Source organism: Bubalus kerabau, chromosome 9 (genome assembly GCF_029407905.1).
Source record: "Bubalus kerabau isolate K-KA32 ecotype Philippines breed swamp buffalo chromosome 9, PCC_UOA_SB_1v2, whole genome shotgun sequence".
NCBI classification, from domain to species: Eukaryota; Metazoa; Chordata; class Mammalia; order Artiodactyla; family Bovidae; genus Bubalus; species Bubalus kerabau.
In genome coordinates, this window is record NC_073632.1 from 96,163,359 (window position 1) to 96,189,465 (window position 26,107).

A 26,107-nucleotide genomic window follows, 5' to 3' on the forward strand; every position below is an offset into this window, starting at 1 on the left:
ACTACTCTTCTCACTAAATTTTGTTGTGTTTTTTTTTGACATGTTGCCTACAATAGATTCATTTTATTTTATTTTATTTTTTTAATTTTATTTTATTTTTAAACTTTACAAATTGTATTAGTTTTGCCAAATATCAAAATGAATCCACCACAGGTATACATGTGTTCCCCATTCTGAACCCTCCTCCCTCCTCCCCATACCATCCCTCTGGGTCATCCCAGTGCACTAGCCCCAAGCATCCAGTATCGTGCCTCGAACCTGGACTGGCAACTCGTTTCATACATGATATTATACATGTTGCAGTGCCATTCTCCCAAATCTTCCCACCCTCTCCCTCTGCAGCAGAGTCCATAAGACTGTTCTATACATCAGTGTCTCTTTTGCTGTCTCGTACACAGGGTTATTGTTACCATCTTTCTAAATTCCATATATATGCGTTAGTATACTATAGTGGTGTTTTTTCTTTCTGGCTTTCTTCACTCTGTATAATAGGCTCCAGTTTCATCCACCTCATTAGAACTGACTCAAATGTATTCTTTTTAATGGCGGAGTAATACTCCATTGTGTATATGTACCACAGCTTGCTTATCCATTCATCTGCTGATGGACATCTAGGTTGCTTCCATGTCCTGGCTATTATAAACAGTGCTGCGATGAACACTGGGGTACACGTGTCTCTTTCCCTTCTGGTTTCCTCAGTGTGTATGCCCAGCAGTGGGATTGCTGGATCATAAGGCAGGTCTATTTCCAGTTTTTTAAGGAATCTCCACACTGTTCTCCATAGTGGCTGTACTAGTTTGCATTCCCACCAACAGTGTAAGAGGGTTCCCTTTTCTCCACACCCTCTCCAGCATTTATTACTTGTAGACTCTTGGATCGCAGCCATTCTGACTGGTTAAATTTTGTTTTATAAAATCTATTTTTCACAAAAAAAGTTACTTGTTTTAACTTGCACTATATATATAATTACATGAATTGATCTTTTAAAAATTACATAGCAGCCCTAATTTCTAATAAGTATTGATATAATCCACATAAAGAATGTTTAAAAGGTAAGCAGGTCCTGACACCAAAATGTTTGAGAATCACTGGTTTGAGTAAGGAGCATGCTATGTAAAACTACACTTCTGTGCAGACCTTACGGCTGGCTGGTGGTATCTTACCTTCAAAACTAGACTCTTCCTTCATTGGCAGGCAGCTTCTTTAACTGAGCCACCAGGGAAGCCCTACCTTCCAATAAGAAAGAACAAATGAAAATCCCCAGATATTTGGGGTGAACCACTAACATGAATGACAAAAGCTAAAATGATTAAAATGATTGTGGAGCAGAAAGCAAAGAGCAGGAAAGTTAAGTCCAAAATAACAATAGTCATCATTATCACCTCCTTATAAATATGAGAACACTTTTGCACCCATAAAATAATAATAGAAACATAAGTACCCAAAGAACATGTAAACACACACACACACTTTGAAGCTGAAGATCAGATAGTAGAGATGAAAAAATTTAATAGAAGCGATAGAAAATAAAAGATGAAATCTGAGAAAACAGAACAATAAACAAGAAGATGGAAAATAGAGAAAAATGAGATAGTCTAGAGTATCTAACCTAATGGAGGGGAGGAAATATTGAAACTGTGATTCAAGAACAGAGGTTCCTTAGCTTAAGCCCCAGGATCTGACTTCCTTGGTGGCTCAGATGGTAAAGTATCTGCCTACAATGTGGGAGACCTGGGTTCGAACTCTGGGTCGAGAAGATCCTCTGGAGAAGGAAATGGCAACCCACTCCAGTACTCTTGACTGGAAAATCCCATGAACAGAGGAACCTGGTGAGCTATAGTCCGTGAGGTCACAAAGAGTAGGACACAACTGAGCGACTAAACTTTCACTTTCAGGATCTATATATGCTTAAAAATTTCTAAGTGCCCCCAAAGCTTTTTTTATTTATGATTTATGATGTTTCTATCTACCATAATAGAAATTAAAACTGTTGTTGTTGTTCAGTCACTCAGTCGTGTCTGACTCTTTGGGACCCCATGGACTGCAGCATGTCAGGCTTCCCTGTCCTTCATTTCTCAGAGCTTGCTCAAACTCATGTCCATTTAGTCAGTGATGCAATCCAACCATCTTGTCCTCTGTCATCTGCTTCTCCTCCCGCCTTCAATCTTTCCCGCTTCTCCTCCTGCCTTCAATCTTTCCCAGCATCAAGGTCTGTTTCAATGAGTAAGCTCTTCACATCAGGTGGCCAAAGTATTGGAGCTTCAGCATCAGTCCTTCCAGTGAATATTCAGGACTGATTTCCTTTAGGATGGACCAGTTGGATCTCCTTGCAGGCCAAGGGACTCGCAAGAGTCTTCTCCAACACCACAGTTCAAAAGCACCAATTCTTTGGCACTCAGACTTCTTTATAGTCCAACTCTCACATCCATACATGACTACTGGTAAAACCATAGCTCTGACTAGACAGACTTTTTTGGCAAAGTAATGTCTCTGCTTTTTAATATGCTGTCTAATTGATCATACCTTTTCTTAAAAGGATCAAGCATCTTTTAATTTCATGGCTGCAATCACCATATGCAGTGATTTTTGAGCCCAAGAAAATAAAGTCTGTCACTGTTTCCATTGTTTCCCCATCTATTTGCCATGAAGTGATAGAACTGGATGCCATGATCTTAGTTTTCTGAATGTTGAGTTTTAGCCTGCTTTTTCACTCTCCTCTTTCACCTTCATCAAGAGGTTCTTATATTAAAACTGAGAAGTTATTAAAATATCAATGTGTTCAATAATAATAAATTCACAGATTTCTAGAAAGGCTTACTACTCTTCCCATTAACATTTTTTGCATGTTGGAATTGTTTTACATTTTTACAAATCTCTTTACTGTTTGACTTACTGGAAGACAGCTGGATTCTCATATCTGCTTCTGCTTTCCATCTGTGATATCACAGGTCATGTAGCCTCTCGAAAGGCCACTGTACTCTCATGAGAGAATGAGGATAAAAAATCTGATAGAGTCAAGTATTTTATAAAATATATTGACCTTTTGGACTTCCTGAAGGGATCGTAAGAACCCAGGGAGCATTTTGAGAACTTATGATCAAGTTCAGTTCAGTTTAGTCACTCAGTCGTGTCAGACTCTTTGCAACCCCATGCATTGCAGCACACCAGGCCTCCCTGTCCATCACCAACTCCCGGAGTTTACCCAAACTCATGTCCATTGAGTCGGTGATGCCATCCAGCCATCTCATCCTCTGTCGTCCCCTTCTCCTCCTGCCCCCAATCCCTCCCAGCATCAGAGTCTTTTCCAATGAGTCAACTCTTCGCATCAGGTAGCCAAAGTATTGGAGTTTCAGCTTTAGCGTCAGTCCTTCCAAAGAACACCCAGGACTGATCTCCTTTAGAATGGACTGGTTGGATCTCCTTGCAGTCCAAGGGACTCTCAAAAATCTTCTCCAACACCATAGTTCAAAAGCATCAATTCTTCAGTGCTCAGCTTTCTTCACAGTCCAACTCTCACATCTGTACATGACCACTGGAAAAACCATAGCCTTGACTAGATGGACCTTTGTTGGCAAAGTCATGTCTCTGCTTTTCAATATGCTATCTAGGTTGGTCATAACTTTCCTTCCAAGGAGTAAGCGTCTTTTAATTTCATGGCTGCAGTCACCATCTGCAATGATTTTGGAGCCCCCCCAAAAAATAAAGTCTGACACTGTTTCTGCTGTTTCCCCATCTACTTCCCATGAAGTGACGGGACCGGATGCCATGATCTTCGTTTTCTGAATGTTGAGCTTTAAGCCAACTTTTTCACTCTCCTCCTTCACCTTCATCAATAGGCTTCTCAGTTCCTATTCACTTTCTGAATTTCTGGTTCCTATTTGGAACCAGTCTGTTGTTCCATGTCCAGTTCCAATTGTTGCTTCCTGACCTGCATACAGGTTTCTCAAGAGGCAGGTCAGGTGGTCTGGTATTCCCATCTCTTTCAGAATTTTCCACAGTTGATTGTGATCCACACAGTCAAAGGCTTTGGCATAGTCAATAAAGCAGAAGTAGATGTTTTTCGGGAACTCTCTTGCTTTTTCCATGATCCATCGGATGTTGGCAATTTGATCTCTGGTTCCTCTGCCTTTTCTAAAACCAGCTTGAACATCTGGAAGTTCACGCTTCACATATTGCTGAAGCCTGGCTTGGAGAATTTTGAGCATTACTTTACTAGCGTGTGAGATGAGTACAATTGTGCAGTAGTTTGAGCATTCTTTGGCATTGCCTTTCTTTGGGATTGGAATGAAAACTGACCTTTTCCAGTCCTGTGGCCACTGCTGAGTTTTCCAAATTTGCTGGCATATTGAGTGCAGCACTTTCACAGCATCATCTTTCAGGATTTGAAATAGCTCAACTGGAATTCCATCACCTCCACTAGCTTTGTTTGTAGTGATGCTTTCTAAGGCCCACTTGACTTATTCCACAATGTCTGGCTGTAGGTCAGTGATCACACCATCATGATTATCTGGGTCGTGAAGATCTTTTTTGTACAGTTCTTCTGTGTATTCTTGCCATCTCTTCTTAATACCTTCTGCTTCTGTTAGGTCCATACCATTTCTGTCCTTTATTGTGCCCATCTTTGCATGAAATGTTCCCTTGGTATCTCTAGTTTTCTTGAAGAGATCTCTAGTCTTTCCCATTCTGTTGTTTTCCTCTATTTCTTTGCATTGATCACTGAGGAAGGCTTTCTTATCTCTTCTTGCTATTCTTTGGAACTCTGCATTCAGATGTTTATATCTTTTCTTTTCTCCTTTGCTTTTCACTTCTCTTCTTTTCACAGCTATTTGTAAGGCCTCCCCAGACAGCCATTTTGCTTTTTTGCATTTCTTTTCCATGGAGATGGTCTTGATCCCTGTCTCCTGTACAATGTCATGAACCTCATTCCATAGCTCATCAGGCACTCTATCTATCAGATCTAGGCCCTTAAATCTATTTCTCACTTCCACTGTATAATCATAAGGGATTTGATTTAGGTCATACCTGAATGGTCTAGTTGTTTTCCCTACTTCATTCAATTTAAGTCTGAATTTGGCAATAAGGAGTTCATGATCTGAGCCACAGTCAGCTCCCAGTCTTGTTTTTGCTGACTGTGTAGAGCTTCTCCATCTTTGGCTGCAAAGAATATAATCAATCTGATTTTGGAGTTGACCATCTGGTGATGTCCATGTGTAGAATCTTCTCTTGTGTTGTTGGAAGAGGGTGTTTGCTGTGACCAGTGCATTTTCTTGGCAAAACTCTTATTAGTCTTTGCCCCGCTTCATTCCGTATTCCAAGGCCAAATTTGCCTGTTACTCCAGGTGTTTCTTGACTTCCTACTTTTGCATTCCAGTCCCCTATAATGAAAAGGACATCTTTTTTGGGTGTTAGTTCTAAAAGGTCTTGTAGGTCTTCATAGAACCATTCAACTTCAGCTTCTTCAGCATTACTGGTTGGGGCATAGACTTGGATTACTGTGATATTGAATGGTTTGCCTTGGAAACAAATGGAGATCATTCTGTCATTTTTGAGATTGCATCCAAGTACTGCATTTCAAACTCTTTTGTTGACCATGATGGCCACTCCATTTCTTCTGAGGGATTCCTGCCCCCAGTAGTAGATATAATGGTCATCTGAGTTAACTTCACCCATTCCAGTCCATTGGAGTTCGCTGATTACTAGAATATAGACATTCAGTCTTGTCATCTCCTGTTTGACCACTTCCAATTTGCCTTGATTCATGGACCTGACATTCCAGGTTCCTATGCAGTATTGCTCTTTACAGCATCAGACCTTGCTTCTATCACCAGTCACATCCACAACTGAGTATTGTTTTTGCTTTGGCTCCATCCCTTCATTCTTTCTGGAGTTATTTCTCCACTGATCTCCAGTAGCATATTGGGCACCTACTGACCTGGAGACTTCCTCTTTCAGTATCCTATCATTTTGCCTTTTCATACTGTTCATGGGGTTCTCAAAACAAGTATACTGAAGTGGTTTTCCATTCCCTTCTCCAGTGGACCACATTCTGTCAGACTCTTCACCATGACCTGCCTGTCTTGGGTGGCCCCACAGGCATGGCTTAGTTTCATTGAGGGCATCAGAGGACAGACACACTGAAACCATACTCACAGAAAACTAGTCATTCAGTTAGTTACTTAATGAATCATTAAAAATAAATAATATAGATTTTCATCTGAGGAAAGAGATTTCCTCCCCTGGCATATTTTTCCTTTAGAGCACTATCTCTGTTTATAATTTTCTGTTTATCAGTGTGATTTTTCACTGCATGTCTGACTCTTCAGTGGATTCCAAGCTCCAAGAGACCATAATCTCACTTGGCTCATTGGTGTATTTGTTCTTAGTGCTTTGTATGCTGTCTGGTACCTGGAAAGCTATGAGATGAATGAGTAAGTAAGTGTATGTGAACATGTGTGCAGATTTTAACAAATCTCAGGCAGACTGAAATGTTGAGTAGGACCTATCTCTGGGTGGAAAGTTGCAGGTCAAACCTATGTTTACCCCTCTGGTCCTCCATGACCTCAGGCAAGTCACTTATCTAAGCCTTGGATGTAATGATAAGACCTCAGATATCCAATTAAATGGTTCCTTATATGCCATGTAAATGTTTAAACTTCTAAGTTATTTAAAATATCCTCAACCCTCAGACCACAGCCTAATATGTTCTTTTTTTTTTTTCTTTTTTTTTTTTTTAGTGAACTTCTGCAAGAGTTGGAAAACTGTGAAAATGATCCTGTGGCCATAGCAGAGTGCTTTGTGTCCAAGGTAAGCAGGGTTCATCTCTCTGAGCCAACCAAGACAGAGACAGAGACACACTGCTTTCATTGTAACGTTGAGATGGCCGATGTGTTCCATACTGGATGAAGTTCACCACTAATCTCTCTTGCTCGGAGGGTTTTTTTCTTCCCACTGGCCAGGGGGAAAAAATTCAGTTCCCAGTAAGTTGTCTGTGTAATTGTGTAGTCACTTCAGTTGTGTCCAACTCTTTGCAACCCCGTGGACCGTAGGCCCCCAGGCTCTTCTGTCCATGGGATTCTCTAGGCAAGAATACTGGAGTGGATTTCCATTCCCTTCTCTAGAGGATCTTCCCGAGCCAGGGGTGGAACCTACATCTCTTACATCTCTTGCATTGGCAGGCGGGTTCTTTACCACTAGAGCCACCTGGAAAGCCCAATAACTTAGCAGTTATTTTAGAACTTGTGTAATAAATAAGTGATGCTACATATCTGTCCTAAGGAAGACTTTAAGCTTGGGAAGAGGAGAGTCCAGAATAGAAGAATGTTAGAAAAATAAGTACATATAAAATATGACTAGATCAGTTATAAAAATCTGTAAGAATAGAAATACTTTACATATATATAAATATGTATATTTAATATACTGCCATATATATATGTATGTATACATAGATAAACATATATATACATATATATGGCACTAGCTTACTCATTTAGTGGAAAAACAGACCAGAATTATCTCCTGCCTCTTAAATATGCCCTTTAATTCTCCTACTTTCTTCTTAAGTTGCACTAATGGCTTAGAAAAAATGCAAGGAGAGGATTTGAATTTTAGAGCTTAAATGACAGTCAGTTTATATTCTGTTCCCAGGCAAGAGAATTCTGAAACATATAAGGGAATCCTTTACAACATTACTTCTTGATGTCCTACTGTAAATAGAATCTTATCTTACGTTTCTCTAAAAATTCAGCAGCTTTTGTTTGGAAAACCTCTAGCAGAAATTGTTTTTCCAGCAAAACTCCATGTGATTTTTACAGTTGTGGTTTCAAATGTACAAAGGTTGACGCAAAGTTCATGATGGCACTTTTGGGTCAACTGAGAGTTAGCACCTCATTTAGAGTCTCGGAGGCCAATGTGAACTTGGAGAGGTCCTCCCAGCCTGACCGGGTTCCGGGGTTATTCCACAAGGTTATTTCTGATGATCCAGTGGTTTTGAATCCAAACATAACACTCTTGGTTCTACTCAAGTGGGGTTCCTTAAAGGCCGTTGACGGACTTATATATAAAACACTCCTGACTTTGTGGGTGGCAGTGTATGTGTTAACATACAAAATGTTTGCACACACATGCTTACACACACAATTCTTCTCACAAGTGGCCTGTGTCACAGTGAAGGGTAAGAATTTGGAAAAGAGAAGGAAAATGAAAGAGGGAGAAATGGGCAAAAGATAACACAGTATATCAAAGAAGCTGTGTTAGAATAACCACAGTGAATAAACAACAAGAAGCTTTCGGAAACATCGGGGCTTTTCTGGTAACTGTAATCACAAGTTGATTAAAGACGGTCCAGCATATGCTTAGCTGTGGCTTAATTATTCACATAAAAGTTTGTTTATGCGCCAGGTTGCCAACTCCCAAATCTGATTTCTTGTTGCGATATTGCCAAGTTTAATTGGAAGACTGATTGCAGCACTCCACACTCCTGTGTGTGAGCAGGGAATAGCAAGGGGGTGTGTGTGGGTCTGGCACAGCCTGCTTCTCACTCAGCACCCTGAAATTTAGAAGATGTTACACTTTGTGAAACATAAGCAGCTGCTCACCTCTGGGGAGGAGTGGAAAATTGCTTTAATTGAGGGGCCGTTAATGAAAGAGGTGAAGCTGGTGCTTGCCATCTGCTTTTATCTGAGTCACTGGGGCTTACACGAGAGTCAACTTTGACCTTGCTTTTGTGTATGGCTAGGCGACAGAAATCCCTCCTGACAAGAGGAGAACACAGCCCTTCTTACCTGTTGCCCAGAAAAGAACAACAAAGCGCTGCAGAAGCCACTCTCAGGAGGGGTGAATGTCCCCGCCAGGCAGGCCGGGCTCTCGCCCACCAAGCCCTCGCCTGCTCTTAGGGCTCTGGAAACACCTGGAACGGGTTTCCGCGGTTTCCTGCCTTCACCTCCACTCTCATTTCCGTCACTTAGCTTGACTGTCAGCCAGGCTGACCCTGGGTGACATTTAGGAGGGAAGTTTGTCTTCGGAGGCCCAACTTCCTTTAACTGCCTCCTTTCACCTGATGCGTGGCCCCCTCCTCATTGAAGCCTGTCTCCTTTCAGTGCCCAGGCCTGTGTGTGTGCACACACACACGCACATACACACACATATGCACACACACACACACACAAGCCACTTGTTTAAATTATCCTCAGGAAACCGCTGGTATCAGATAATAGGTATGATTGGAGTCTATTCAAGTCAATGTTGTGGGCTTCCTGAATGGCGCTAGGGATAAAGAACCCCCTACCAATGCAGGAGACATAAGAGACGCAGGTTCGACCCCTAGGTCCGGGAGATCCCCTGGAGGAGGGCATGGCAACCCACTCCAGTATTCTTGCCTGCAGAATCCCATGGACAGAGGAGCCCGGTGGGCTATAGTCCATGGGGTCACAAAGAGTCAGACATGACTGAATGACTTAGCATGCACACACACAAATCAGTGTCTCCTTACAGAGTAAGCCTTTCTCAGTAGTGTCCTGTGAAAACTGCTCAGTCATCAGTGTGTGTGTGTGTGTGTGTGTGTGAAAAGTAGAGGGAGGGAGAAAGATGGAGTGGGGAGACATTAACATTATGGCAGAAGAAACCCTAAAGTCATACAGATTTCCTATTCTCTGATTATTCATTCAGGAAACGTTCAAACACCCTTTGTGTTCAGTTGGCCCTGATGGCTATATTTTGGTTCTTTCATAATTAAATGTCTTATTTTGACATCATCACTAACTGCAACTTGAAAGTGTTAAACAACCAGAAAAAGATATCTGGTTTTATATAATTTTCTCTCATTGCCTTCTTTCTCCCTAAATACTTCTGAAAAGGATTTGAGTGCATATATCATAAGAAATAGTTATTCAGGGATTAACTAAGTAGGAGTTATTGACTTTTGTGTAAAGCCATTATTTAACTGTCCACAGGGCTTATAAATTCAAGATCAAATATACATTTGGTTCTATATTAAGAATATATAAGTGATTTAAATTGAAACTGCCTAATTTAAGACAGAAGCAGAGCCATGATGTCACAGAATGCCCCAAAACTCAGTTGTGCAGAGAAGCCTTGAGGTATTTTTAGGGTAGCTCATGTAGATGATGTAATTTAGAATGTTTCTATTGAGGCCATTGTGTTTGGTATTTCATATGATGCTAAGTTTAAGGAAATCAGCCAAATAGCTGTTCAACCCCATACTGAGTGGGGCAGGAGGCAGGAATAAAGCAAGTAAGTGTGACAGTGTGAGTACACCCAGAGAAGGGCTCCAGGGGCTTCCCCGGTGGTCCAGTGGTTAAGACTCTGCACTCTGTGCTTCCACGGCGGGGGAATACAACTCAATCCCAGACCAAAGGATAGAGAGAGAGGGGGACACTCCAGTCTGATGTTAATTTCCTGGAAGACCTTGGGCAAGTCACTATGCCTGTCTTATCCCTGGGGAAAGTGGAACATTCCAGTGCCTTCAGGAGCTAAGCTGATGAACACAGTGCATGAACGGGCCCAGGCAGAGGCCAGAGCGTCAAGGTACTTATGTCTTGGGGACAGAAGTGTTATATGAAACTGTAGGCCTAGGGCCTGTGGATCTAATACTTTTTTAAGAGAAGCCAGAAATCAAAAAATTTTTATCTTCTAATTTTTAGAATTTGGCAACTTAGTCTTTTTTTAATATTATGCTTAAAACTTTGGCAGCATACTATGTTGGCAAGGCCATGGGGAAACAGACACTCCTTTAATTGTGGGAAAACAAAGTAGACCCTGTGGAGGGGAATTTGGCTATGTCTAGGAAAAGTACATCTGAATTCACCCTTCATTCCAGCAATCCTACTTCCAGAAATCTATTTTAAAGATATAGTGACAAAATCTCAACAAAGGTGATGTTATACTTTGTAGTACTAATTGTTACAATTTATAAATCTATATAAGGTACATGCCTACATGTGTGTGTGCTCAATTGTGTCTCACTCTTTGCGACCCCATGGCCTGTAGCCCACCAGGCTGCTCTGTCAATGGGATTTTTCAGGCAAGAATACTGGAGTGGGTCGCCATTTCCTTCTCCAGGCGACCTTCCTGACCCAGGGTCAAACCTGCATCTCCTGCATTGGCAGGCGGATTCTTTACCGCTGAGCCACCTATAGAAATATGCAATACATGGAAACAGCCCAAATGTTCATGAACAAAACCTGGTTGAATAAACTATGGCATATCCACATAATGGAGTAGTACAAAGCAGTAAAAGCAAATAAAGAATATTGCTATATACTCCTAGAAAGGGGATGGGGTGGGGAGTCTAGCACTGTGGTTCTCAGAGTGTGGTCTCTGGACCACATCATATAGGAACTGGTTAGAAAGCAGATTCTCAGGCCCTACCCAGACCTACCAAATCAGAAACTCTGGGGGGTGCAACCCAATAATCTGTGTTTTAATAAGCCCTCAAGGTAATTCTAATGCTCAAGTTTGAGAATCACTGACATAACTTGCTTTTATTTATCTAGAAATGGGGAAGGTTATACTTATATTTCAATGTGTATGTTTAAAAAAAATTTAAAAAGATAAACTGTAAGATTAGAAGTTGGTTCCTGAGGGGAAAGACAGGGAATGGACTAGAATGAGAAAGCATAGAAGCCAGACTTCTCTAAGTGTGCATTTCTTTGGAGAGTTGACTTTGAAACCATGTATTTATTTTACTTAATTATAAGACAAAGTTAAAGTTTAAAACAGCCTTCAAAAAATGAAAGCAGATTGAAACAATGAATCTAACTGTGAATCCAGTTTGTAGCCTGACCAGGCAGAGGAAATGCCAATCAATTAAAAAATATGCTATGGGCAAAATACAGCAAATACATCCTTAACTGTTTTCAGTAATTATATCATATATGATGGTTTCAGTATTGTTATTCCAAAATTGTGTATATTGTGGGATAAAGCAAATGAATATTCACAGTTGTGTCATTGAGAACTGGAATTGGCAAGAGAAAGAAAATACAGATTAAGAATGAGGCTAATTAGAAACACTCTAGTCCTGAATCTGAATTGCAAGAATTAGCATGAACGAAGCATGTGTTTTTGGAGAAGGCAATGGCACCCCTCTCCAGTACTCTTGCCTGGAAAATCTCATGGACGGAGGAACCTGGTAGGCTGCGGTCCATGGGGTCGCTAAGAGTCAGACACGACTGAATGACTTCACTTTCACTTTTCACTTTCATGCATTGGAGAAGGAAATGACAACCCACTCCAGTATTCTTGCCTGGAGAATCCCAGGGATGGGGGAGCCTGGTGGGCTGCCGTCTACGGGGTCGTACAGAATCAGACACAACTGAAGTGACTTAGCAGCAGCGGCAGCAGCAAGCATGTGTTTTAGCTTTAGAAACACCCTATTTCTAGCTCTGTCCACTGAGAAGGCCTAGAAATAATAATTAACCTGGTAGCAAGAGCATCACTAACGCTCAGATTGTTTCCACATACTGTTGCCTACGTGAAGGAATCCGGGCTCCGTGGAGAACAAGTGTGGGAGGGAAATGTGCAAGAGGATCTGAAACATCTTGTCAGCCCAGAAAGCAAGGAGCTACTGGAGGCTGTAAGTCAGGTCACAGATACTCAAGAAGAGGCTCCTATTGGCCAAAGATGGGATCGTTTGAGCAGCAATAAAAAGATAGCTAACTAAAAACAACTGAAAGTCATGAAATATGTTTATATTCATGAAATCCACAGTGATGTTAAAAAACTCAAGTCCTTTACAGGATGTTAGAGCGCTGATGCATTATTTTGAAAATTAAGGAAAGGAATCAAGCATTTATTTATCCTGTCTTTCCCATACAAACCACAAACTGCCGGGTAACTAATCTAAGGCAGTTCCTTTCCTGGAAAAAAATCTGGCTAATAAATGAAGAAAGAATAGTGGAATTGGAAATATCACCATTTTGCAGCCCTTCATGAATTAAAAGACCTAAGCAGTAATTACCAATGATTATTAACATCATAGAAAGAAACAACCAGCTCCTATGCCTCTCAATTTAAGCACAATCCAGTCTATGATGTACTTGGGCCAAATTATGGAACCTAAATCCAGTCAAGCCTCTTCTAAACCACAAGGAGCGTGGAAGACAGAGGGAGACTGCAGGAGACCGCAGGACAAATCATCTGGCTCCTTCAACTTAATTGCAGGGGGGAAATAAGGGGGAATTTATAGATTAGAAGGGACTTAGATATCAATATCAAGTTGCTGTGTGTGGATGTTGTTTGGAATATAGAACAAACAGCAAACTATAATTTTTAAAAAGAAAAGAAAAAATAGGAATAGTGATAATGAACCCTCGTGATATTATGGAATTATTTATTTACATTTTATTGAAGTAAAGTTGGTTTATAATGTGTTTAATTTCTGCTATATGGCAAAGTGACTCAGTTTTTTTATACATATATATATATGTATTTCTTTCCATATTCTTTTCCATTATGGTTCATCACAGGATACTGAATATAGTCCCCTATGCTACACAGTAGATATGTACTACTATATATATTGCTGTTCATCCATCCTATATGTATAATAGTTTGCATCTGCTAATCCCAACCTCCCAGTCCTTCCCATGGAATTATTTAAAGATGATAATAGCATTGTGGTGATGTTTCCTTTTAAAGTCCTCATGTTAAAGATATATACTAAAGCATTTACAAGTAAGTGAAATGATATTATGTCTAGAATTTGTTGATAAGGGAACCTGGAATCAATTTGTTGATAAGGGAACCATAGCAAAAGGCAAGAAGCCCCCATTAGTTAGCCAAACATTTAATGCGTTTGAGGCATTGCTGCTGTGCTAGATGTACAGATGAGTAGACTTGGATCCTGCTCTCAAATAATTTTCAGCTTCATAGGAGAGAGGGGCATTCATTAGTTCAAAAAACATTATGTGCCAGGCAAGCACACTATGGCCCCTCTCCTGCAGGAACTCACAGTGTAGAGTGGCAGACAGATGCACAAAAAATGTCATGCTCATTTGGCAAATGCTGTGAGATCAGTTGGTACTGAGTGTTGTGGGACCCCAAAGTAGGAGCAATTGGCTCAGTCCAAGAACTCAAGAAGTCCCCTGAAAGGAAATAAAGCCTCAGTTCAATGTCAAAAGGTGTCTAGTGGCTGTCCAGTGAAAAAGGTGGGAGAGACCGTGGGCAGAGGAAGCTGCACACACAGGGCTTGAAAGTATTCCCTTGCACATACTTCCAGCATGTTCTGACCACATAATATTTAATTATCTGCTTATATTTCTCTCTCACCCTGCAAATGCCCCAGAGGACCATGAACACCTAGTAACAAAAACCCTGTTGTCTTCCTCTTCCTATTTGCCTTCAGATTCATCTAACATAGCAGATGCTCAATAAGTATTTAATGATCTCAAATGAGTCCAAGTGCATGTGGATTCTAGGTATAAACGAACGTAGCTAAAATGGCACGAATGATTGCCACAGGGACTCAGAAGACAGGCCAAGATGGTTAGAGAAACAACTTTTAAAACAACACCCTTTAAAGGATGAATGATATATCTTTTGTTTTTCATTGAATGTTCATGGCTCTACTTTTTTTTTTTTTTTTTTTTTTAGCCTATTACATCTCTTTTGTTTCCTTGCAGAGTGAAGAGTTCCACATTTATACCCAGTATTGCACGAACTATCCAAGGTACGCCTGGTGAATGTGTAGGAATACTTTTGCTTACCTTCATGTTGCTTGAAGTTGGTCAACGCGGTATATGTCATCAGTGGGTACTATGTGCCTGGCGCTGTGCAGAATACTGTGGGAAAACTGCAGAAATGCCGAGAACGGATCACAGGGGTATCCTGATACTGATCCATTCAGGCCTAGGGACTACCCAGCAGAGCCTGTACAGGGGAACATTGTGAATGACCTTGAAGGAGGCCAAAATGATTGTTAGGTGTCCTCCACTGGACTCCTAGAAGTGTTTGGCTAGAAGAAGGCTTATCTATTAACCCTTTTGTATGTGTGCTGTGTTTTTAAGAATGTGGGATGCCCTGCTAATGAGTTTATATAATCCATCTGGGGATAAAATAGGTTATATTTTTGCTATGTAAGTTTTAGAAGCTATGCAAGTTTTATGGAGCTCAGAGAAGGGAATGATCATGATAAGCTTCCTACCTGGACCATCAATTTAGATTCACTTACACCAGAGGTGCTGGCAGGAGGGCCGTTGAAGGAGCAGCCTCAGTGATCATTCAGTAAGGGAATCAGGTCTAAGACCATGACTCACTCTGCTGGAAATATTTTTTTCTGCAAAAGACATTTATTGAGCACTTAGTAATTTCAAGTGCTGCTCTTGATGCTATAAATACAAAATGTGGTTGAATTTCGTTTTCCCAGCAATCTAGAGATGTTAAGGGATTAAAGAAAAGCAGAACATACAGACAGCACAGGGCCTGGCCCTGATAAGTCCTCCAGAAGTGCTTGTTCATCACCATCCCTGCCCCATCCCCACTGTATGGATGAAATCATCGAGCCTCCAGTAGGTTTATTGAATTTACAGGAGTCACACAGCTGACAAGTGAGCGAACCAGCTGAGATTCAAACCAAGGTTGGTCTGGCCTCAGACCTCATGCTGCTACATCCTTGTAGAATTTCTGAAGCTTTGTGATTCCCTCTGCCCCGTACCTTTCTACTGTCTGTCTGCCCATGACTAGCAGGACTAGCATTGTTATGTTAGGCATGAACCAGGAAGAGAGCTCAGGGAACTTTTATCTACTCTGTAGCCAGTCTTGGTATGGATATGTCCTTAAGGATAAAGCAGGTGCTGGGGTCCACCTCGAAGAGAAGCCAGCAGGCTGAGCCCCTCATGCCACTGTGGTCAGGAAGAACAAGTGGGTCATTCCTGCCTGGGGGTGGCCCTAGAAAGCCATTGTGGATTAAAGGATGTGAAGCCAGAGGCTTGGGCTTACCAGTGGCAAAACTCTTTCCATTGGAGTAAATACTGGTCTGCATATCGTGCTGTGGTGATTTATTTGGTTGGTGGCCAGGTATGTTTTTCCCAGGTTTCTCTGAAAACAAAATAAAACCCCACATGCATATTAGTACATTTATCCTTCTTCTTATCTGTAGACCCACCCACACTTTACACAGTTTCAGTTACACAATGCTCTCCTAAAACATTTGTTGCCACCTCTCTGCTAAAGATAATCAGGAAATTGTAGGATGCCCCAACTAAATCCGTGGTTCTTATGCCAAAAGCCAGCATTATACCACACCTTGATGCAGAGAAATCACAGAATCAGGCCTCAACTTCTCCATAGACCTTCCTCCTGAGAGAAATGGAAAACCTTTCCAACTCTGAAGAAGCAGCAGAGCCCTGGACCCAGTTATCGGGAGCCAGATGCTAGAGTGGCTTGTGTGGAGGATTATGTCTGTGTAAATTTCATTATAAACATGTCATTTGAAGAAATATCTTCTGAATATTTAGTTTTGGAGGTTTATATTAAGAAGATTTTTCTAACTTCGTAATAAGAATGGAGAGTGCAGAATGAAAGCAACTTTTATAAACTTGGCTGCTTCAGGGTCGGGGACAGTCATTTGTGCAAGGACATTTTTGAGGGCCTGTCCTTCATGGAGCACAAGTCCACATTCAGTGTACACTGGCAGGAGATAGGAACTAATATCCCTTGCCTTCAAGCAGTTCATTTTCTTTTGAGGGTCAGAACTGAACCAAATGCAATAGTGAAACAGCCATCAGGAAAGATCAAATCAGTGAATATAAGTCAGCGCAGAACCACCTCAGTCATGTGTAACAGAGGCTAAAAATGCATGAGACAAAGGAGGAGAAGTCAGGACAGTTTCCTGGAGGAAGTGTTTTGTATTTGGGGTCTGACTTTAAAGAAGGAAAGAAACATGTTAGCAGGAGGATGCTCCGAGGCCCTCTCAGTGAAGTGGTACATCTGAGTCTTGCCCAGTTGTGTGGTTTTCATGTTCATAGGAAAAGATTTTCTCTCGTCCCCCTCCTAACCATTTGCTCTCTGAGGCCCAAGCTTTCCCTCCCCTCCCCCATCTTCACAAGCCGTGAGCGCCAGGTGTTTCAGCCCATCTGACAACGTGTCTTCCCCCTTTGGACCTGGGCCGGTGATATTAAGTGTCTCCTGCACGCCTTGACAGATGTCCTTCTTCATAGCAGTCACGCCCCAGTGACTTCCCTGGGAAGAGGCTCAAGCCCTCCCTCTTGTCCCCAGGGAGAGGGCCAGACCTGCTCAGGTCACTGTCCTCGAATGTCCCCCCGTGGCCTCAATCTGGAGTTCAGTGTGCTTAGCATCTCCTGCAGGTGTCTTATCCTTGTGCAAGAACTCAAGACTTCAGAGGGTTAGCCAGCCAGTGGGCAGCTGATTCTGACTCTAAAGAGCCTTAGAAAAGTCCCTGGGTTCCATGGTAAAGAATTGTTTTGAAATCTGGACTTGAAGGGAAAAATAAATCTATTTGAACAGATATTTCTCCAAGCAGTCAGACACAAAAGGGAATCTGATCACTTCGTCAGGAGACCACCGTCCATGTCAGTTCCTTCCAAGGAGTTTTATTTTGTTGTTTGGCTCCAATTTTCTGAATTAATTCTGAAAACCTATTAAGACTTGGGGAGGAAGGAGCTGAAATACTTCCATCTGCTTCTAACTTATGAGACCATAAGATTTTACTTTACATGTGTGTGTGACCTCACAAGACCACCAACTTCATGTATAAGATGTGAGTGTTGTTTCAGCCATCTCTCTAGGATGTTTGGAGGCCATACTTCTTGCCTTTGGAGTAGAGAAGGAATCCTGAGCCATTTTTCTAATACACTCTGTAAAGCACGGTCCTGGAGGACCAAGGTTAACTAGCTGTTTCAAAAACTGAATTTAGAATGAGGAGAGAGATACCTGGAGGTGGACAGAAAGGTCTGTTCAGAGATTCTCAAAGGGAAGTTCCCTGGGGGACGAGGTCTCCAAAGACCTGCATGTAACATCACACACATTGTGCACTTACACAAACACAACCAGCAAAGCAGGTGACAAATATCTGGCATGGGGCTGGGTCTGCTGGAAAGAAGCCACTCCTTTTTCTTAGTACAGTGGTGACCTCTCCTTGCAGTGTAGCTTGTGAAAACTGAATGCAGATGTGAAGTTGAACAATGAACAAAGATGCTCATGTGTGTGTGCTCAGTCGCTCCAGCTCTTTGCAACCCTGTGGACTGTAGCCCACCAGACTCCTCTGCCTATGGAATTTTCTAGGCAAGAATACCAGAGTGAATTGCCATTTCCTATTCCAGGGGATCTTCTCGACCCAGGGCTCAGACCCGTGCCTTTTGTGTTTCCTATATTGGCAGGCAGATCCTTTAAATTGGGGTACCATCCAATTCAAATCCCCTGTGGCAAGTCCTATGTCCTGATAGGGGCTTCATCCCCTGAAGGACAGAGCTGGCAGCATAGATGCCATGGTCCATGTTTCAGCACCCTCTTATAGTGTCTTTTTCTAATTCACCTAATAAAGGTGAATCGGGACCAGATTCACCCAATTCAACCAGAGGGACACCTTTTCCTCACCTGCCCAGAGGCCTTCTAGTCTACCTATTGCTCTATTACCGCTTTATCTGCTTTAAAGCCTTGATACTTACTCTGGCATTTAAAGGACTTGCCTGGTGGCTCAGATGGTAAAGAATCCACCTCCAATGCAGGAGACCTAGGTTCGATCCCTGAGTCAGGAAGATCGCCCAAATGAGAGAATGGCAACCCACGCCAGTATTCTTGCCTGGAGAATTCCATGGACAGACGGGCTACAGTCCATGGGGTCACCAAGTTGGACATGACTGAGCAACTAACATTTTCACTTTCACTGGGATTTAAAACTTGAATATCTATGTTAAGAGTTACAATTTTGATTTTAAAATATTCTTACAGATCTGTGGCCGTGCTAACAGAGTGTATGAGGAACAAGATGCTGGCCAAATTCTTCAGGGAACGGCAGGAAACTTTGAAACATTCACTGCCTCTGGGGTCCTATCTCTTGAAGCCAGTTCAGCGGATTCTCAAGTATCATCTCCTTTTGCATGTAAGTTTCTGCCTGCACTGGAAGGACTTTCTAGAAGCTAAGGGTTTTATGTGTGTATATTAAGTTTAGGAGAAAAAAAAATCAAAAGTGGCTGTGGACATATGGAAACGTTTTCCACACTCATACTTTACAACTGACTAATCTGCTTTGAGGAATTAGAGATATTTATATGGTAGGCCTGCAGCCTCATTGATAACAGCCAAGTAGAAAGATTCATTTTATCTCTAATGGTGAAAGGGCTTACAAGTCCTTCACTCCAGGCAGTGACAGTTTCAACCAAGGAGCTGTCTTCTTAATGAACAACAGATTTTTTTATGCATGTTTTATTTTACTTCCATGAGCCCGGATTCGGTAGGCAGTTGGGAGTAAGAGCTGTTTGTCATAGATTGGCTTTCGTAGGAGCAAAGAGAAAGGCCTGAAAGGAGAGAAGACAGATGAGCAGTGTGATAAATGTCTTTGAGCTGGGCTTCACCTCACTTTGGGTTCTGTTCTCTTTATATCATTTCCCATTATTTGTACAAAATTTAAGGAGGCTTTAGAAACAAAAGTAGACATAGTTCTCATACATTCTTGTTTCTTATCCTCTAAGGAAGCTGATAAAAATGGAAAATAGTGTTCTCTAAAGTAATTTCATTCCTTAAGGAGGGTGAATTGCCTTGGCGATTTGACAAAGACAGGATAGCCAAGTGGTTAGGTTAGGAGCAGGGCTGTGGTCAAGATACTACCTGGGTTCCAGTCCTGTGCATTTCCCATATTCATGGTGCCTCACAGGCAGTCAATACAGAAAAACTGTTATTTTTATTTTGTTGCTTTAATTTACTTTATTAATTGGAGTATAATTGCTTTCAATGGGGCTTCCCTGATGGTTCAGACAGTAAAGAATCTGCCTACAATACAGGAGAACCCAGGTTTGATCCCTGGGTTGGGAAGATCCTCTGGAGAAGAGAATGGCTACCCACTCCAGTATTCTTGCCTGGAGAGTCCCATGGACAGAAGAGCCTGGAGGGCTGCAGTGTCGTGTTAGTTTCTGGTGTACAGCAAAGTGAATCAGCCACATGTTTGCATATATCCATCCCCTTCCCTCTTGAGCCTTCCTCCCACACCCCTACTTTATTATTTTTAATGCTACATTAAAAATCTTTTCATAAAAGATTTAAATCCAGAGTTCCTGTCTATATCAACATGCCTTCAGTATACATATATCTCTTTTTAAATGATTCCAGGTTTCTAACTTGGTTAAGCATTCCAAGGTTGCCCAGTTCACACACATTTAAAACTGCAAGCACTCTTTATTGTCCATCTTTACCAGAAATTTCTCAGCTTTGTCTGTTTGCCTGTGTGGCCCATCTTGGGAGAGTCTTGTGTCCTATGAAACCACATTGTGGATATTACTTTAGTTGTTTGATTGGCTTTAATGACCCCTAAATTTAGTGGGATTAATTTACTAAATCAGTGCCAAATAATTCTTTAAAAAATACTCACTTTCCCACGATAGATCTTTGCTGGACTCTGCTAATATGGTATAGACTGTAGCCTGCAAGGCTCCTCTGTCCATGGAATTCTGCAGGCAAGAATACTGGAGTGGGCTGCCGTTCCCTTCTCCAGGGGATCTTCCTGACCCAGGGATCGAACCTGGGTCTCCTGCATCACAGGCAGATTCTTTACCATCTGAGCCACCAGGGAAGCCCATCTGAGTCCAGCGTGTCCCAATAATATCTACCTAACGGCTTTCTAGACAGTAAGTCAATTAAAAGTTTCAGATCTCTGTCACTTAAACAAGACTCCACTCGAGATTCTTACAAAGAGTTAACTGCTAGGAAGAACAGCCCTCACCCTCTAAATTAAAAGCTGGGATATTAGTACATGCGGCTATAACAAAATGCCATAGCCTGGGTGACTTGGACAGCAAACATTTATTTCTCATAGTTTTGGAGGTTGAAAGCCAAAGATAAGGGGGCAAGCATGGCTGAGTTCTCATTTGCAGACTGCCTTCTCCTCTTCGTTTCCTCGCATGGTAGAAAGAGGCAAGACTGCTCTCTGGAGTCTCTATTATGAGAGCACTAACCCCATTTATAATGGCACTACCCTCATGACCTCTTGTTTGGTCGCTAAGTCCTATTCAATTCTCTGCAGTCCCATGGACTGCAGCATGCCAGGCTCCTCTGTCCTCTACTGTCTCCCAGAGTTTGCTCAAATTCATGTCCATTGGATTAGTGATGCCATCTAACCATCTCATCCTCTGCCACCCCTTTCTCCTTTTCCTTCAGTCTTTCCCAGCATCAGGGTCTTTTCCAATGAGTCGACTCTTCGCATGAGGTAGCCAAAGTATTGGCACTTCAGCATCAGTCCTTCCAATGAATATACAGTTGATTTCCTTTAGAATTGACTGGTTTAATCTCTTTTCTGTCCAAGGGACTCTCAAGAGTCTTCACCAGCACCACAATTCAAAAGCATCAATCCTTTGGTGCTCAGCCTTCTTTATGGTCCAACTCTCACATCCGTACATGACTACTGGAAAAACCATAACCTTGACTATACGGACCTTTGTCAGCAAAGGGATGAATCTGCTTTTTACTATACTGTCTAGGTTTGTCATAGCTTTCCTTCCAAGAAGCAAGCTTCTTTTAATTTCATGGCTGCAGTCACCGTTTGCATGGCCTAATCACCTCCAAAAGCCCCATCCTAATCCCAGCACATTAAAGGAAAGGATTTCAACATACTAATTTGTGGAAGATACAACCACTCGGTCTGTACAGTTAAGAAAAAGGGAAGAACAGTGGTTAGATGAATTTAAAACTAACTTCTGGTTTCCTGGAGTATTTTTGCTTTCATACTTGGTTTAGAGTGTTCCTTCTATGTCTTTCACATCACTTTAAAGTTGTATAGTCACCTGTGAAGATCCCCACAGGAATACACTCTGTACTTCTGAGTCTGTTTATGATCAACAGAAGTGCCTCTCAGGCTAAAAGAAGAAATGATTATTTTTTGAAGTTTGCTCTTGATCTTGCTGCTGCTGCTGCTAAGTCGCTTCAGTCGTGGCTGACTCTATGCGACCCCATAGACGGCAGCCCACCAGGTTCCCCTCTCCCTGGGATTCTCCAGGCAAGAACACTGGAGTGGGTTGCCATTTCCTTCTCCAGTGCATGAAAGTGAAAAGTGAAAATGAAGTCACTCAGTCGTGTCGGACTCTTAGTGACCCCATGGACTGCAGCCTACCAGGCTCCTCCTCCCATGGGATTTTCCAGGCAAGAGTACTGGAGTGGGGTGCTGCTCTTGATCTTACCTGGGAGTTATTAGTGATATGGTTTCATAGGACCTTTCTAACAGCTGAGTCTGAGTGTAGACAGAAAATGTAAATTCCTTGCCAGTTTCTAGCTGGATGGAAAGTTTGAGGATTCAGTAAAAGTGAACAAAGTGACTATAAAACAATGGAATTTTCATAATTTATACCATAAGATTTAACCTCCACCCTTGAGCTTAACATGTGTGCATGATAAGTATCATAGGAACAATCTAATTGATCATAATATCTTCTTACTGTTTTATATATTTGCATTGGAATTTAGATACCTACAATGTATTGCTGCTCTTTTAACAAGATACAGCTTCAATTAAATAAGCATTTATTTACCACCTAGCTCTCTGGTGGGCACTGTTGAGAAGATAAAGGATTAAAGGGACTATGCAATAGTCCGTATCCTTAGACTCACGGAAGTCTAGGGACACGTGTCTTGTGTACTTGAAAGAACTGGAATAGAACCCTGTCCCTTTCTCATCTGCCTGGGATTGTGGAATTCCAGTGCTTAGCTAAGTGCTGGTGTTACATTCTTCTGAGCATCAGAGAGTGAATACTTGAACTATAAGCTCTCTCTCAACACTCAGAAGGAGTATCTTTAGTGAATTTCATTTGGGCTTTAAAGCATTGACTACATGAAAATACACTTTCTACATAGGTTTTTTTTTTTAAACATAATGTCCACTATTTCTTCTTTAGTTTGTTGTGTACTAAGCCCTATGTGTGATGTTTTGCTTCCTCTGGGAGAAAAAAAAAAAAAATCAGTATATTTTCTGTATTTTAAGAGAGAGAACTATATACATTGGCCCCCAGGAATTTCAGAAATCTCCAACTGCAGTATCAACTCTCCTATCTCCTACAATCACCCTGATGTCTCTGTGAGACTTAATGGCCTATATACTTGTTTCATCATCCTTGTCAAATTCCTCCTTGTAAAATTCTAATCAACTTTCCTAACTCTATTTTTATTCATTCTTATCATTTCTTTGCAGGTTTTTCTGGTAGTTATCTCAAGATCTTAAGGAAAGATAGTAGTGTGTAAATAAATAAGCAAAAATAAAATGAGAAACTCATCATAGAAGTACCATTTGTTTCAGTGAATATATGGGGAAAAAATGAAAATAATTAGAGTGGTTTTTGTTGTTTGTTTGTTTGTGTTTTAGGAAATAGAAAATCACCTTGACAAGGACACAGAGGGCTACGATGTGGTGCTTGATGCCATAGACACAATGCAGAGAGTGGCCTGGCACATCAACGACATGAAGCGGAAGCATGAACACGCTGTCCGCCTGCAGGTGAGGCCTCAGCGTGGCAGTGTCTGGTGAGGCCATGGGCCTATTGCTTGTTACCGTTTCCTAAATCAGATGTTAAGTCTGCTCAGTGTTGCAGGTCACCCAGGGTCTTCATCATAGATCTCGCGAAGAAAGATCAGGACAAAATAAAAGATTAGGCCATCAATAATACTGATCATTGTTGAATGTAGTTATTATGACTCAGGGAACTCAAACTGGGGCTCTGTGACAACCTCAAGGGGTGGGATGGAGTGGGAGGTGGGAGGGAGGTTCAAGAGGGAGGGGACATACGTACACCTATGGCTAATTCATGTTGATGTATGGCAGAAACCAACAATATTGCAAAGTTGGTATCCTTCAATTAAAAATAAATAAATCTCTGGGTCAGGAAGATCCCCTGGAGAATGGAATGGCAACCCACTCCAGTATTCTTGCCTGGAGAATTCCATGGACAGTGGAGCCTGACAGGCTACAGTCCATGCGGTCGCAAAGAGTCAGACACGACTGAGTGTCCAAAATGTGTAAAAGGGTTTTAAGCCTCTGTTCCTCTGTCACTAGTTCACGCAAAGTCATGAGATGGTGAACATGTGGTGGTGGGGCAGGGGACTCAGGAAGGAGGACCAAGTCCAGAACCAGGTCCTCAGCAGCTTTCCTGGGGAGGGGAATGTCACTGCAGCATTTTAGACCCCTCACTTTTAAAATAAGACACGTTTGCTAATGTCCCTTCCATCATCACCGTATTTAGCTCTAAATTCCTGGGAACTTTGGATGGATGCTAAGTCAGTGACCATGCCCTAGGCACCTTAGAAGATGCGCTATTTAAAAACTGAAGGTCATGTGTGCTCAGAGACTAGGCTGAGGCTCTTGGTTGTCCCCGGAGTAAAAGAAAAGCCCAGTGTGACTCCATGCTATGCAGAGCACCTGCGTTCAGCTTGGGAGGGGAGAAAACCATGTCCTTTGGCCTATACATTCGGGTTTCATCTACATGCAGCCAGAGGGTAGTAATTGACTGTCAAAAATCAAAGGAAGAGGACATTCTAATCTTCCAGGCCATATCTGCTTAGTGTAAGCAATAATAAAGGTTTTAATGCTTCATCATTGAAGTGTTCTGTAGACATAATGTCAGACATAATGTCAGCTAGATATTCAGAAATGGCTCAGTGACTGTTTTTTCATAGCTTAGGAGTCTATCTGGCAGTCTGAAGACTCCACTAAATCAGTCTCTGGCTCTGAATCACCTCCATTTGTACCTTCAACTTGGAGAAGGAAATGGCAACCCACTCCAGTGTTCTTGCCTGGAGAATCCCAGGGACGGGGGAGCTTGGTGGGCTGCAGTTTATGGGGTCGCACAGAGTCGGACATGACTGAAGTGACTTAGCAGCAGCAGTACCTTCAACTTAAGAATTTTTGAGTGGTTTTGTGGGCTGCTTAATTCAGTGCTGTTTTTGAATATTTTCATTTTTCCAAAATAATAAAATCCATTTTCTTTAAAAAGTTAATATGGACATACAATATATCCCAAAGAAACTTCAAAGGCAGGTTATCCATTTTTATTTATCAAGTTCCATTAAAAATGCAATGGGGGACTTCCCTGGTGGTCCAGTGGTTAAGAATCTGCCTTCCAATGCAGGGAACGTGAGTTCAATCCCTGACCAGGGAACTAAGATCCCACATGCTAAGGGGCAACTAAGCCCACACACAGAAACTACTGAACCCGTGAGTCACAACTAAGATCCAAAACAGCCAAAAAACAAAAACAAAAAACACACTGGTGAAGAAATGTTCATTTCCTTTCCCCCAATGAATGGGATTAATGTCAGAAAGTTTCTGAGAAGATGTATCTTGTGTAATCTTCTACCAGTTTTGATTATGGGTTACTTGTATGTGGTGTGACTTCAATTTCTGGAAGAAGGTTTTTAGGTCAGTAGCTCTGAAGGTTTTTGTCCAAAAGATAAGGGATGAGCATATCTTGGGAACATGGTGAGAAGGTCACACACTGGCAGCCTCTGTTTCTGGCTTTTGAAAGACAACCTCACTGCCTTAGTAGAGGGATTGTTGCAAGAGGGGAAGAAGTAATTAGCAACTTGTCAAATAACACCTTGGTTAAGTTTTATTAAGCCTAAGAGACACCAGCCCTAAATGCAGATTTATGTCGTGGACATCAGACACCATCAGACACCACTCAGGACCCTGAGACCCTGCCGCAGGTATTTGGACCCCATTCCTGAGGCTCGGTAGGCTTTCCAGGTGGCGCTAGTGGTAAAGAACCCACCTCCCAAAGCCTGAAACAAGAGGTGCTTTCGACCTCTGGGTCGGGAAGATCCTTGGAGGAAGGCATGGCAACCCACTCCAGTATTCTTGCCTGGAGAATCCTATGGACAGAGGAACCTGGCAGGCTACCATCCATAGGGTTGTAGAGAGTCGGACTCAATTGAAGGAACT

At 41.9% G+C, this 26,107-nt stretch overlaps 1 protein-coding gene across 4 annotated transcripts in view; it reads left to right on the forward strand.

Annotated features, from left to right (window-relative positions):
- The window catches only part of PLEKHG1 (pleckstrin homology and RhoGEF domain containing G1), a 251,373-nt gene that overhangs the window by 190,047 nt on the left and 35,219 nt on the right, over nt 1-26,107 (forward strand). For all 4 annotated transcript variants that reach the window (XM_055535956.1, XM_055535955.1, XM_055535957.1 and 1 more), the window contains 4 exons: nt 6,735-6,804; nt 14,643-14,689; nt 18,928-19,078; nt 23,537-23,668. In XM_055535956.1, the coding sequence (XP_055391931.1) occupies nt 6,735-6,804; nt 14,643-14,689; nt 18,928-19,078; nt 23,537-23,668 (400 nt within the window). The remainder of the gene's footprint in view (nt 1-6,734; nt 6,805-14,642; nt 14,690-18,927; nt 19,079-23,536; nt 23,669-26,107) is intronic.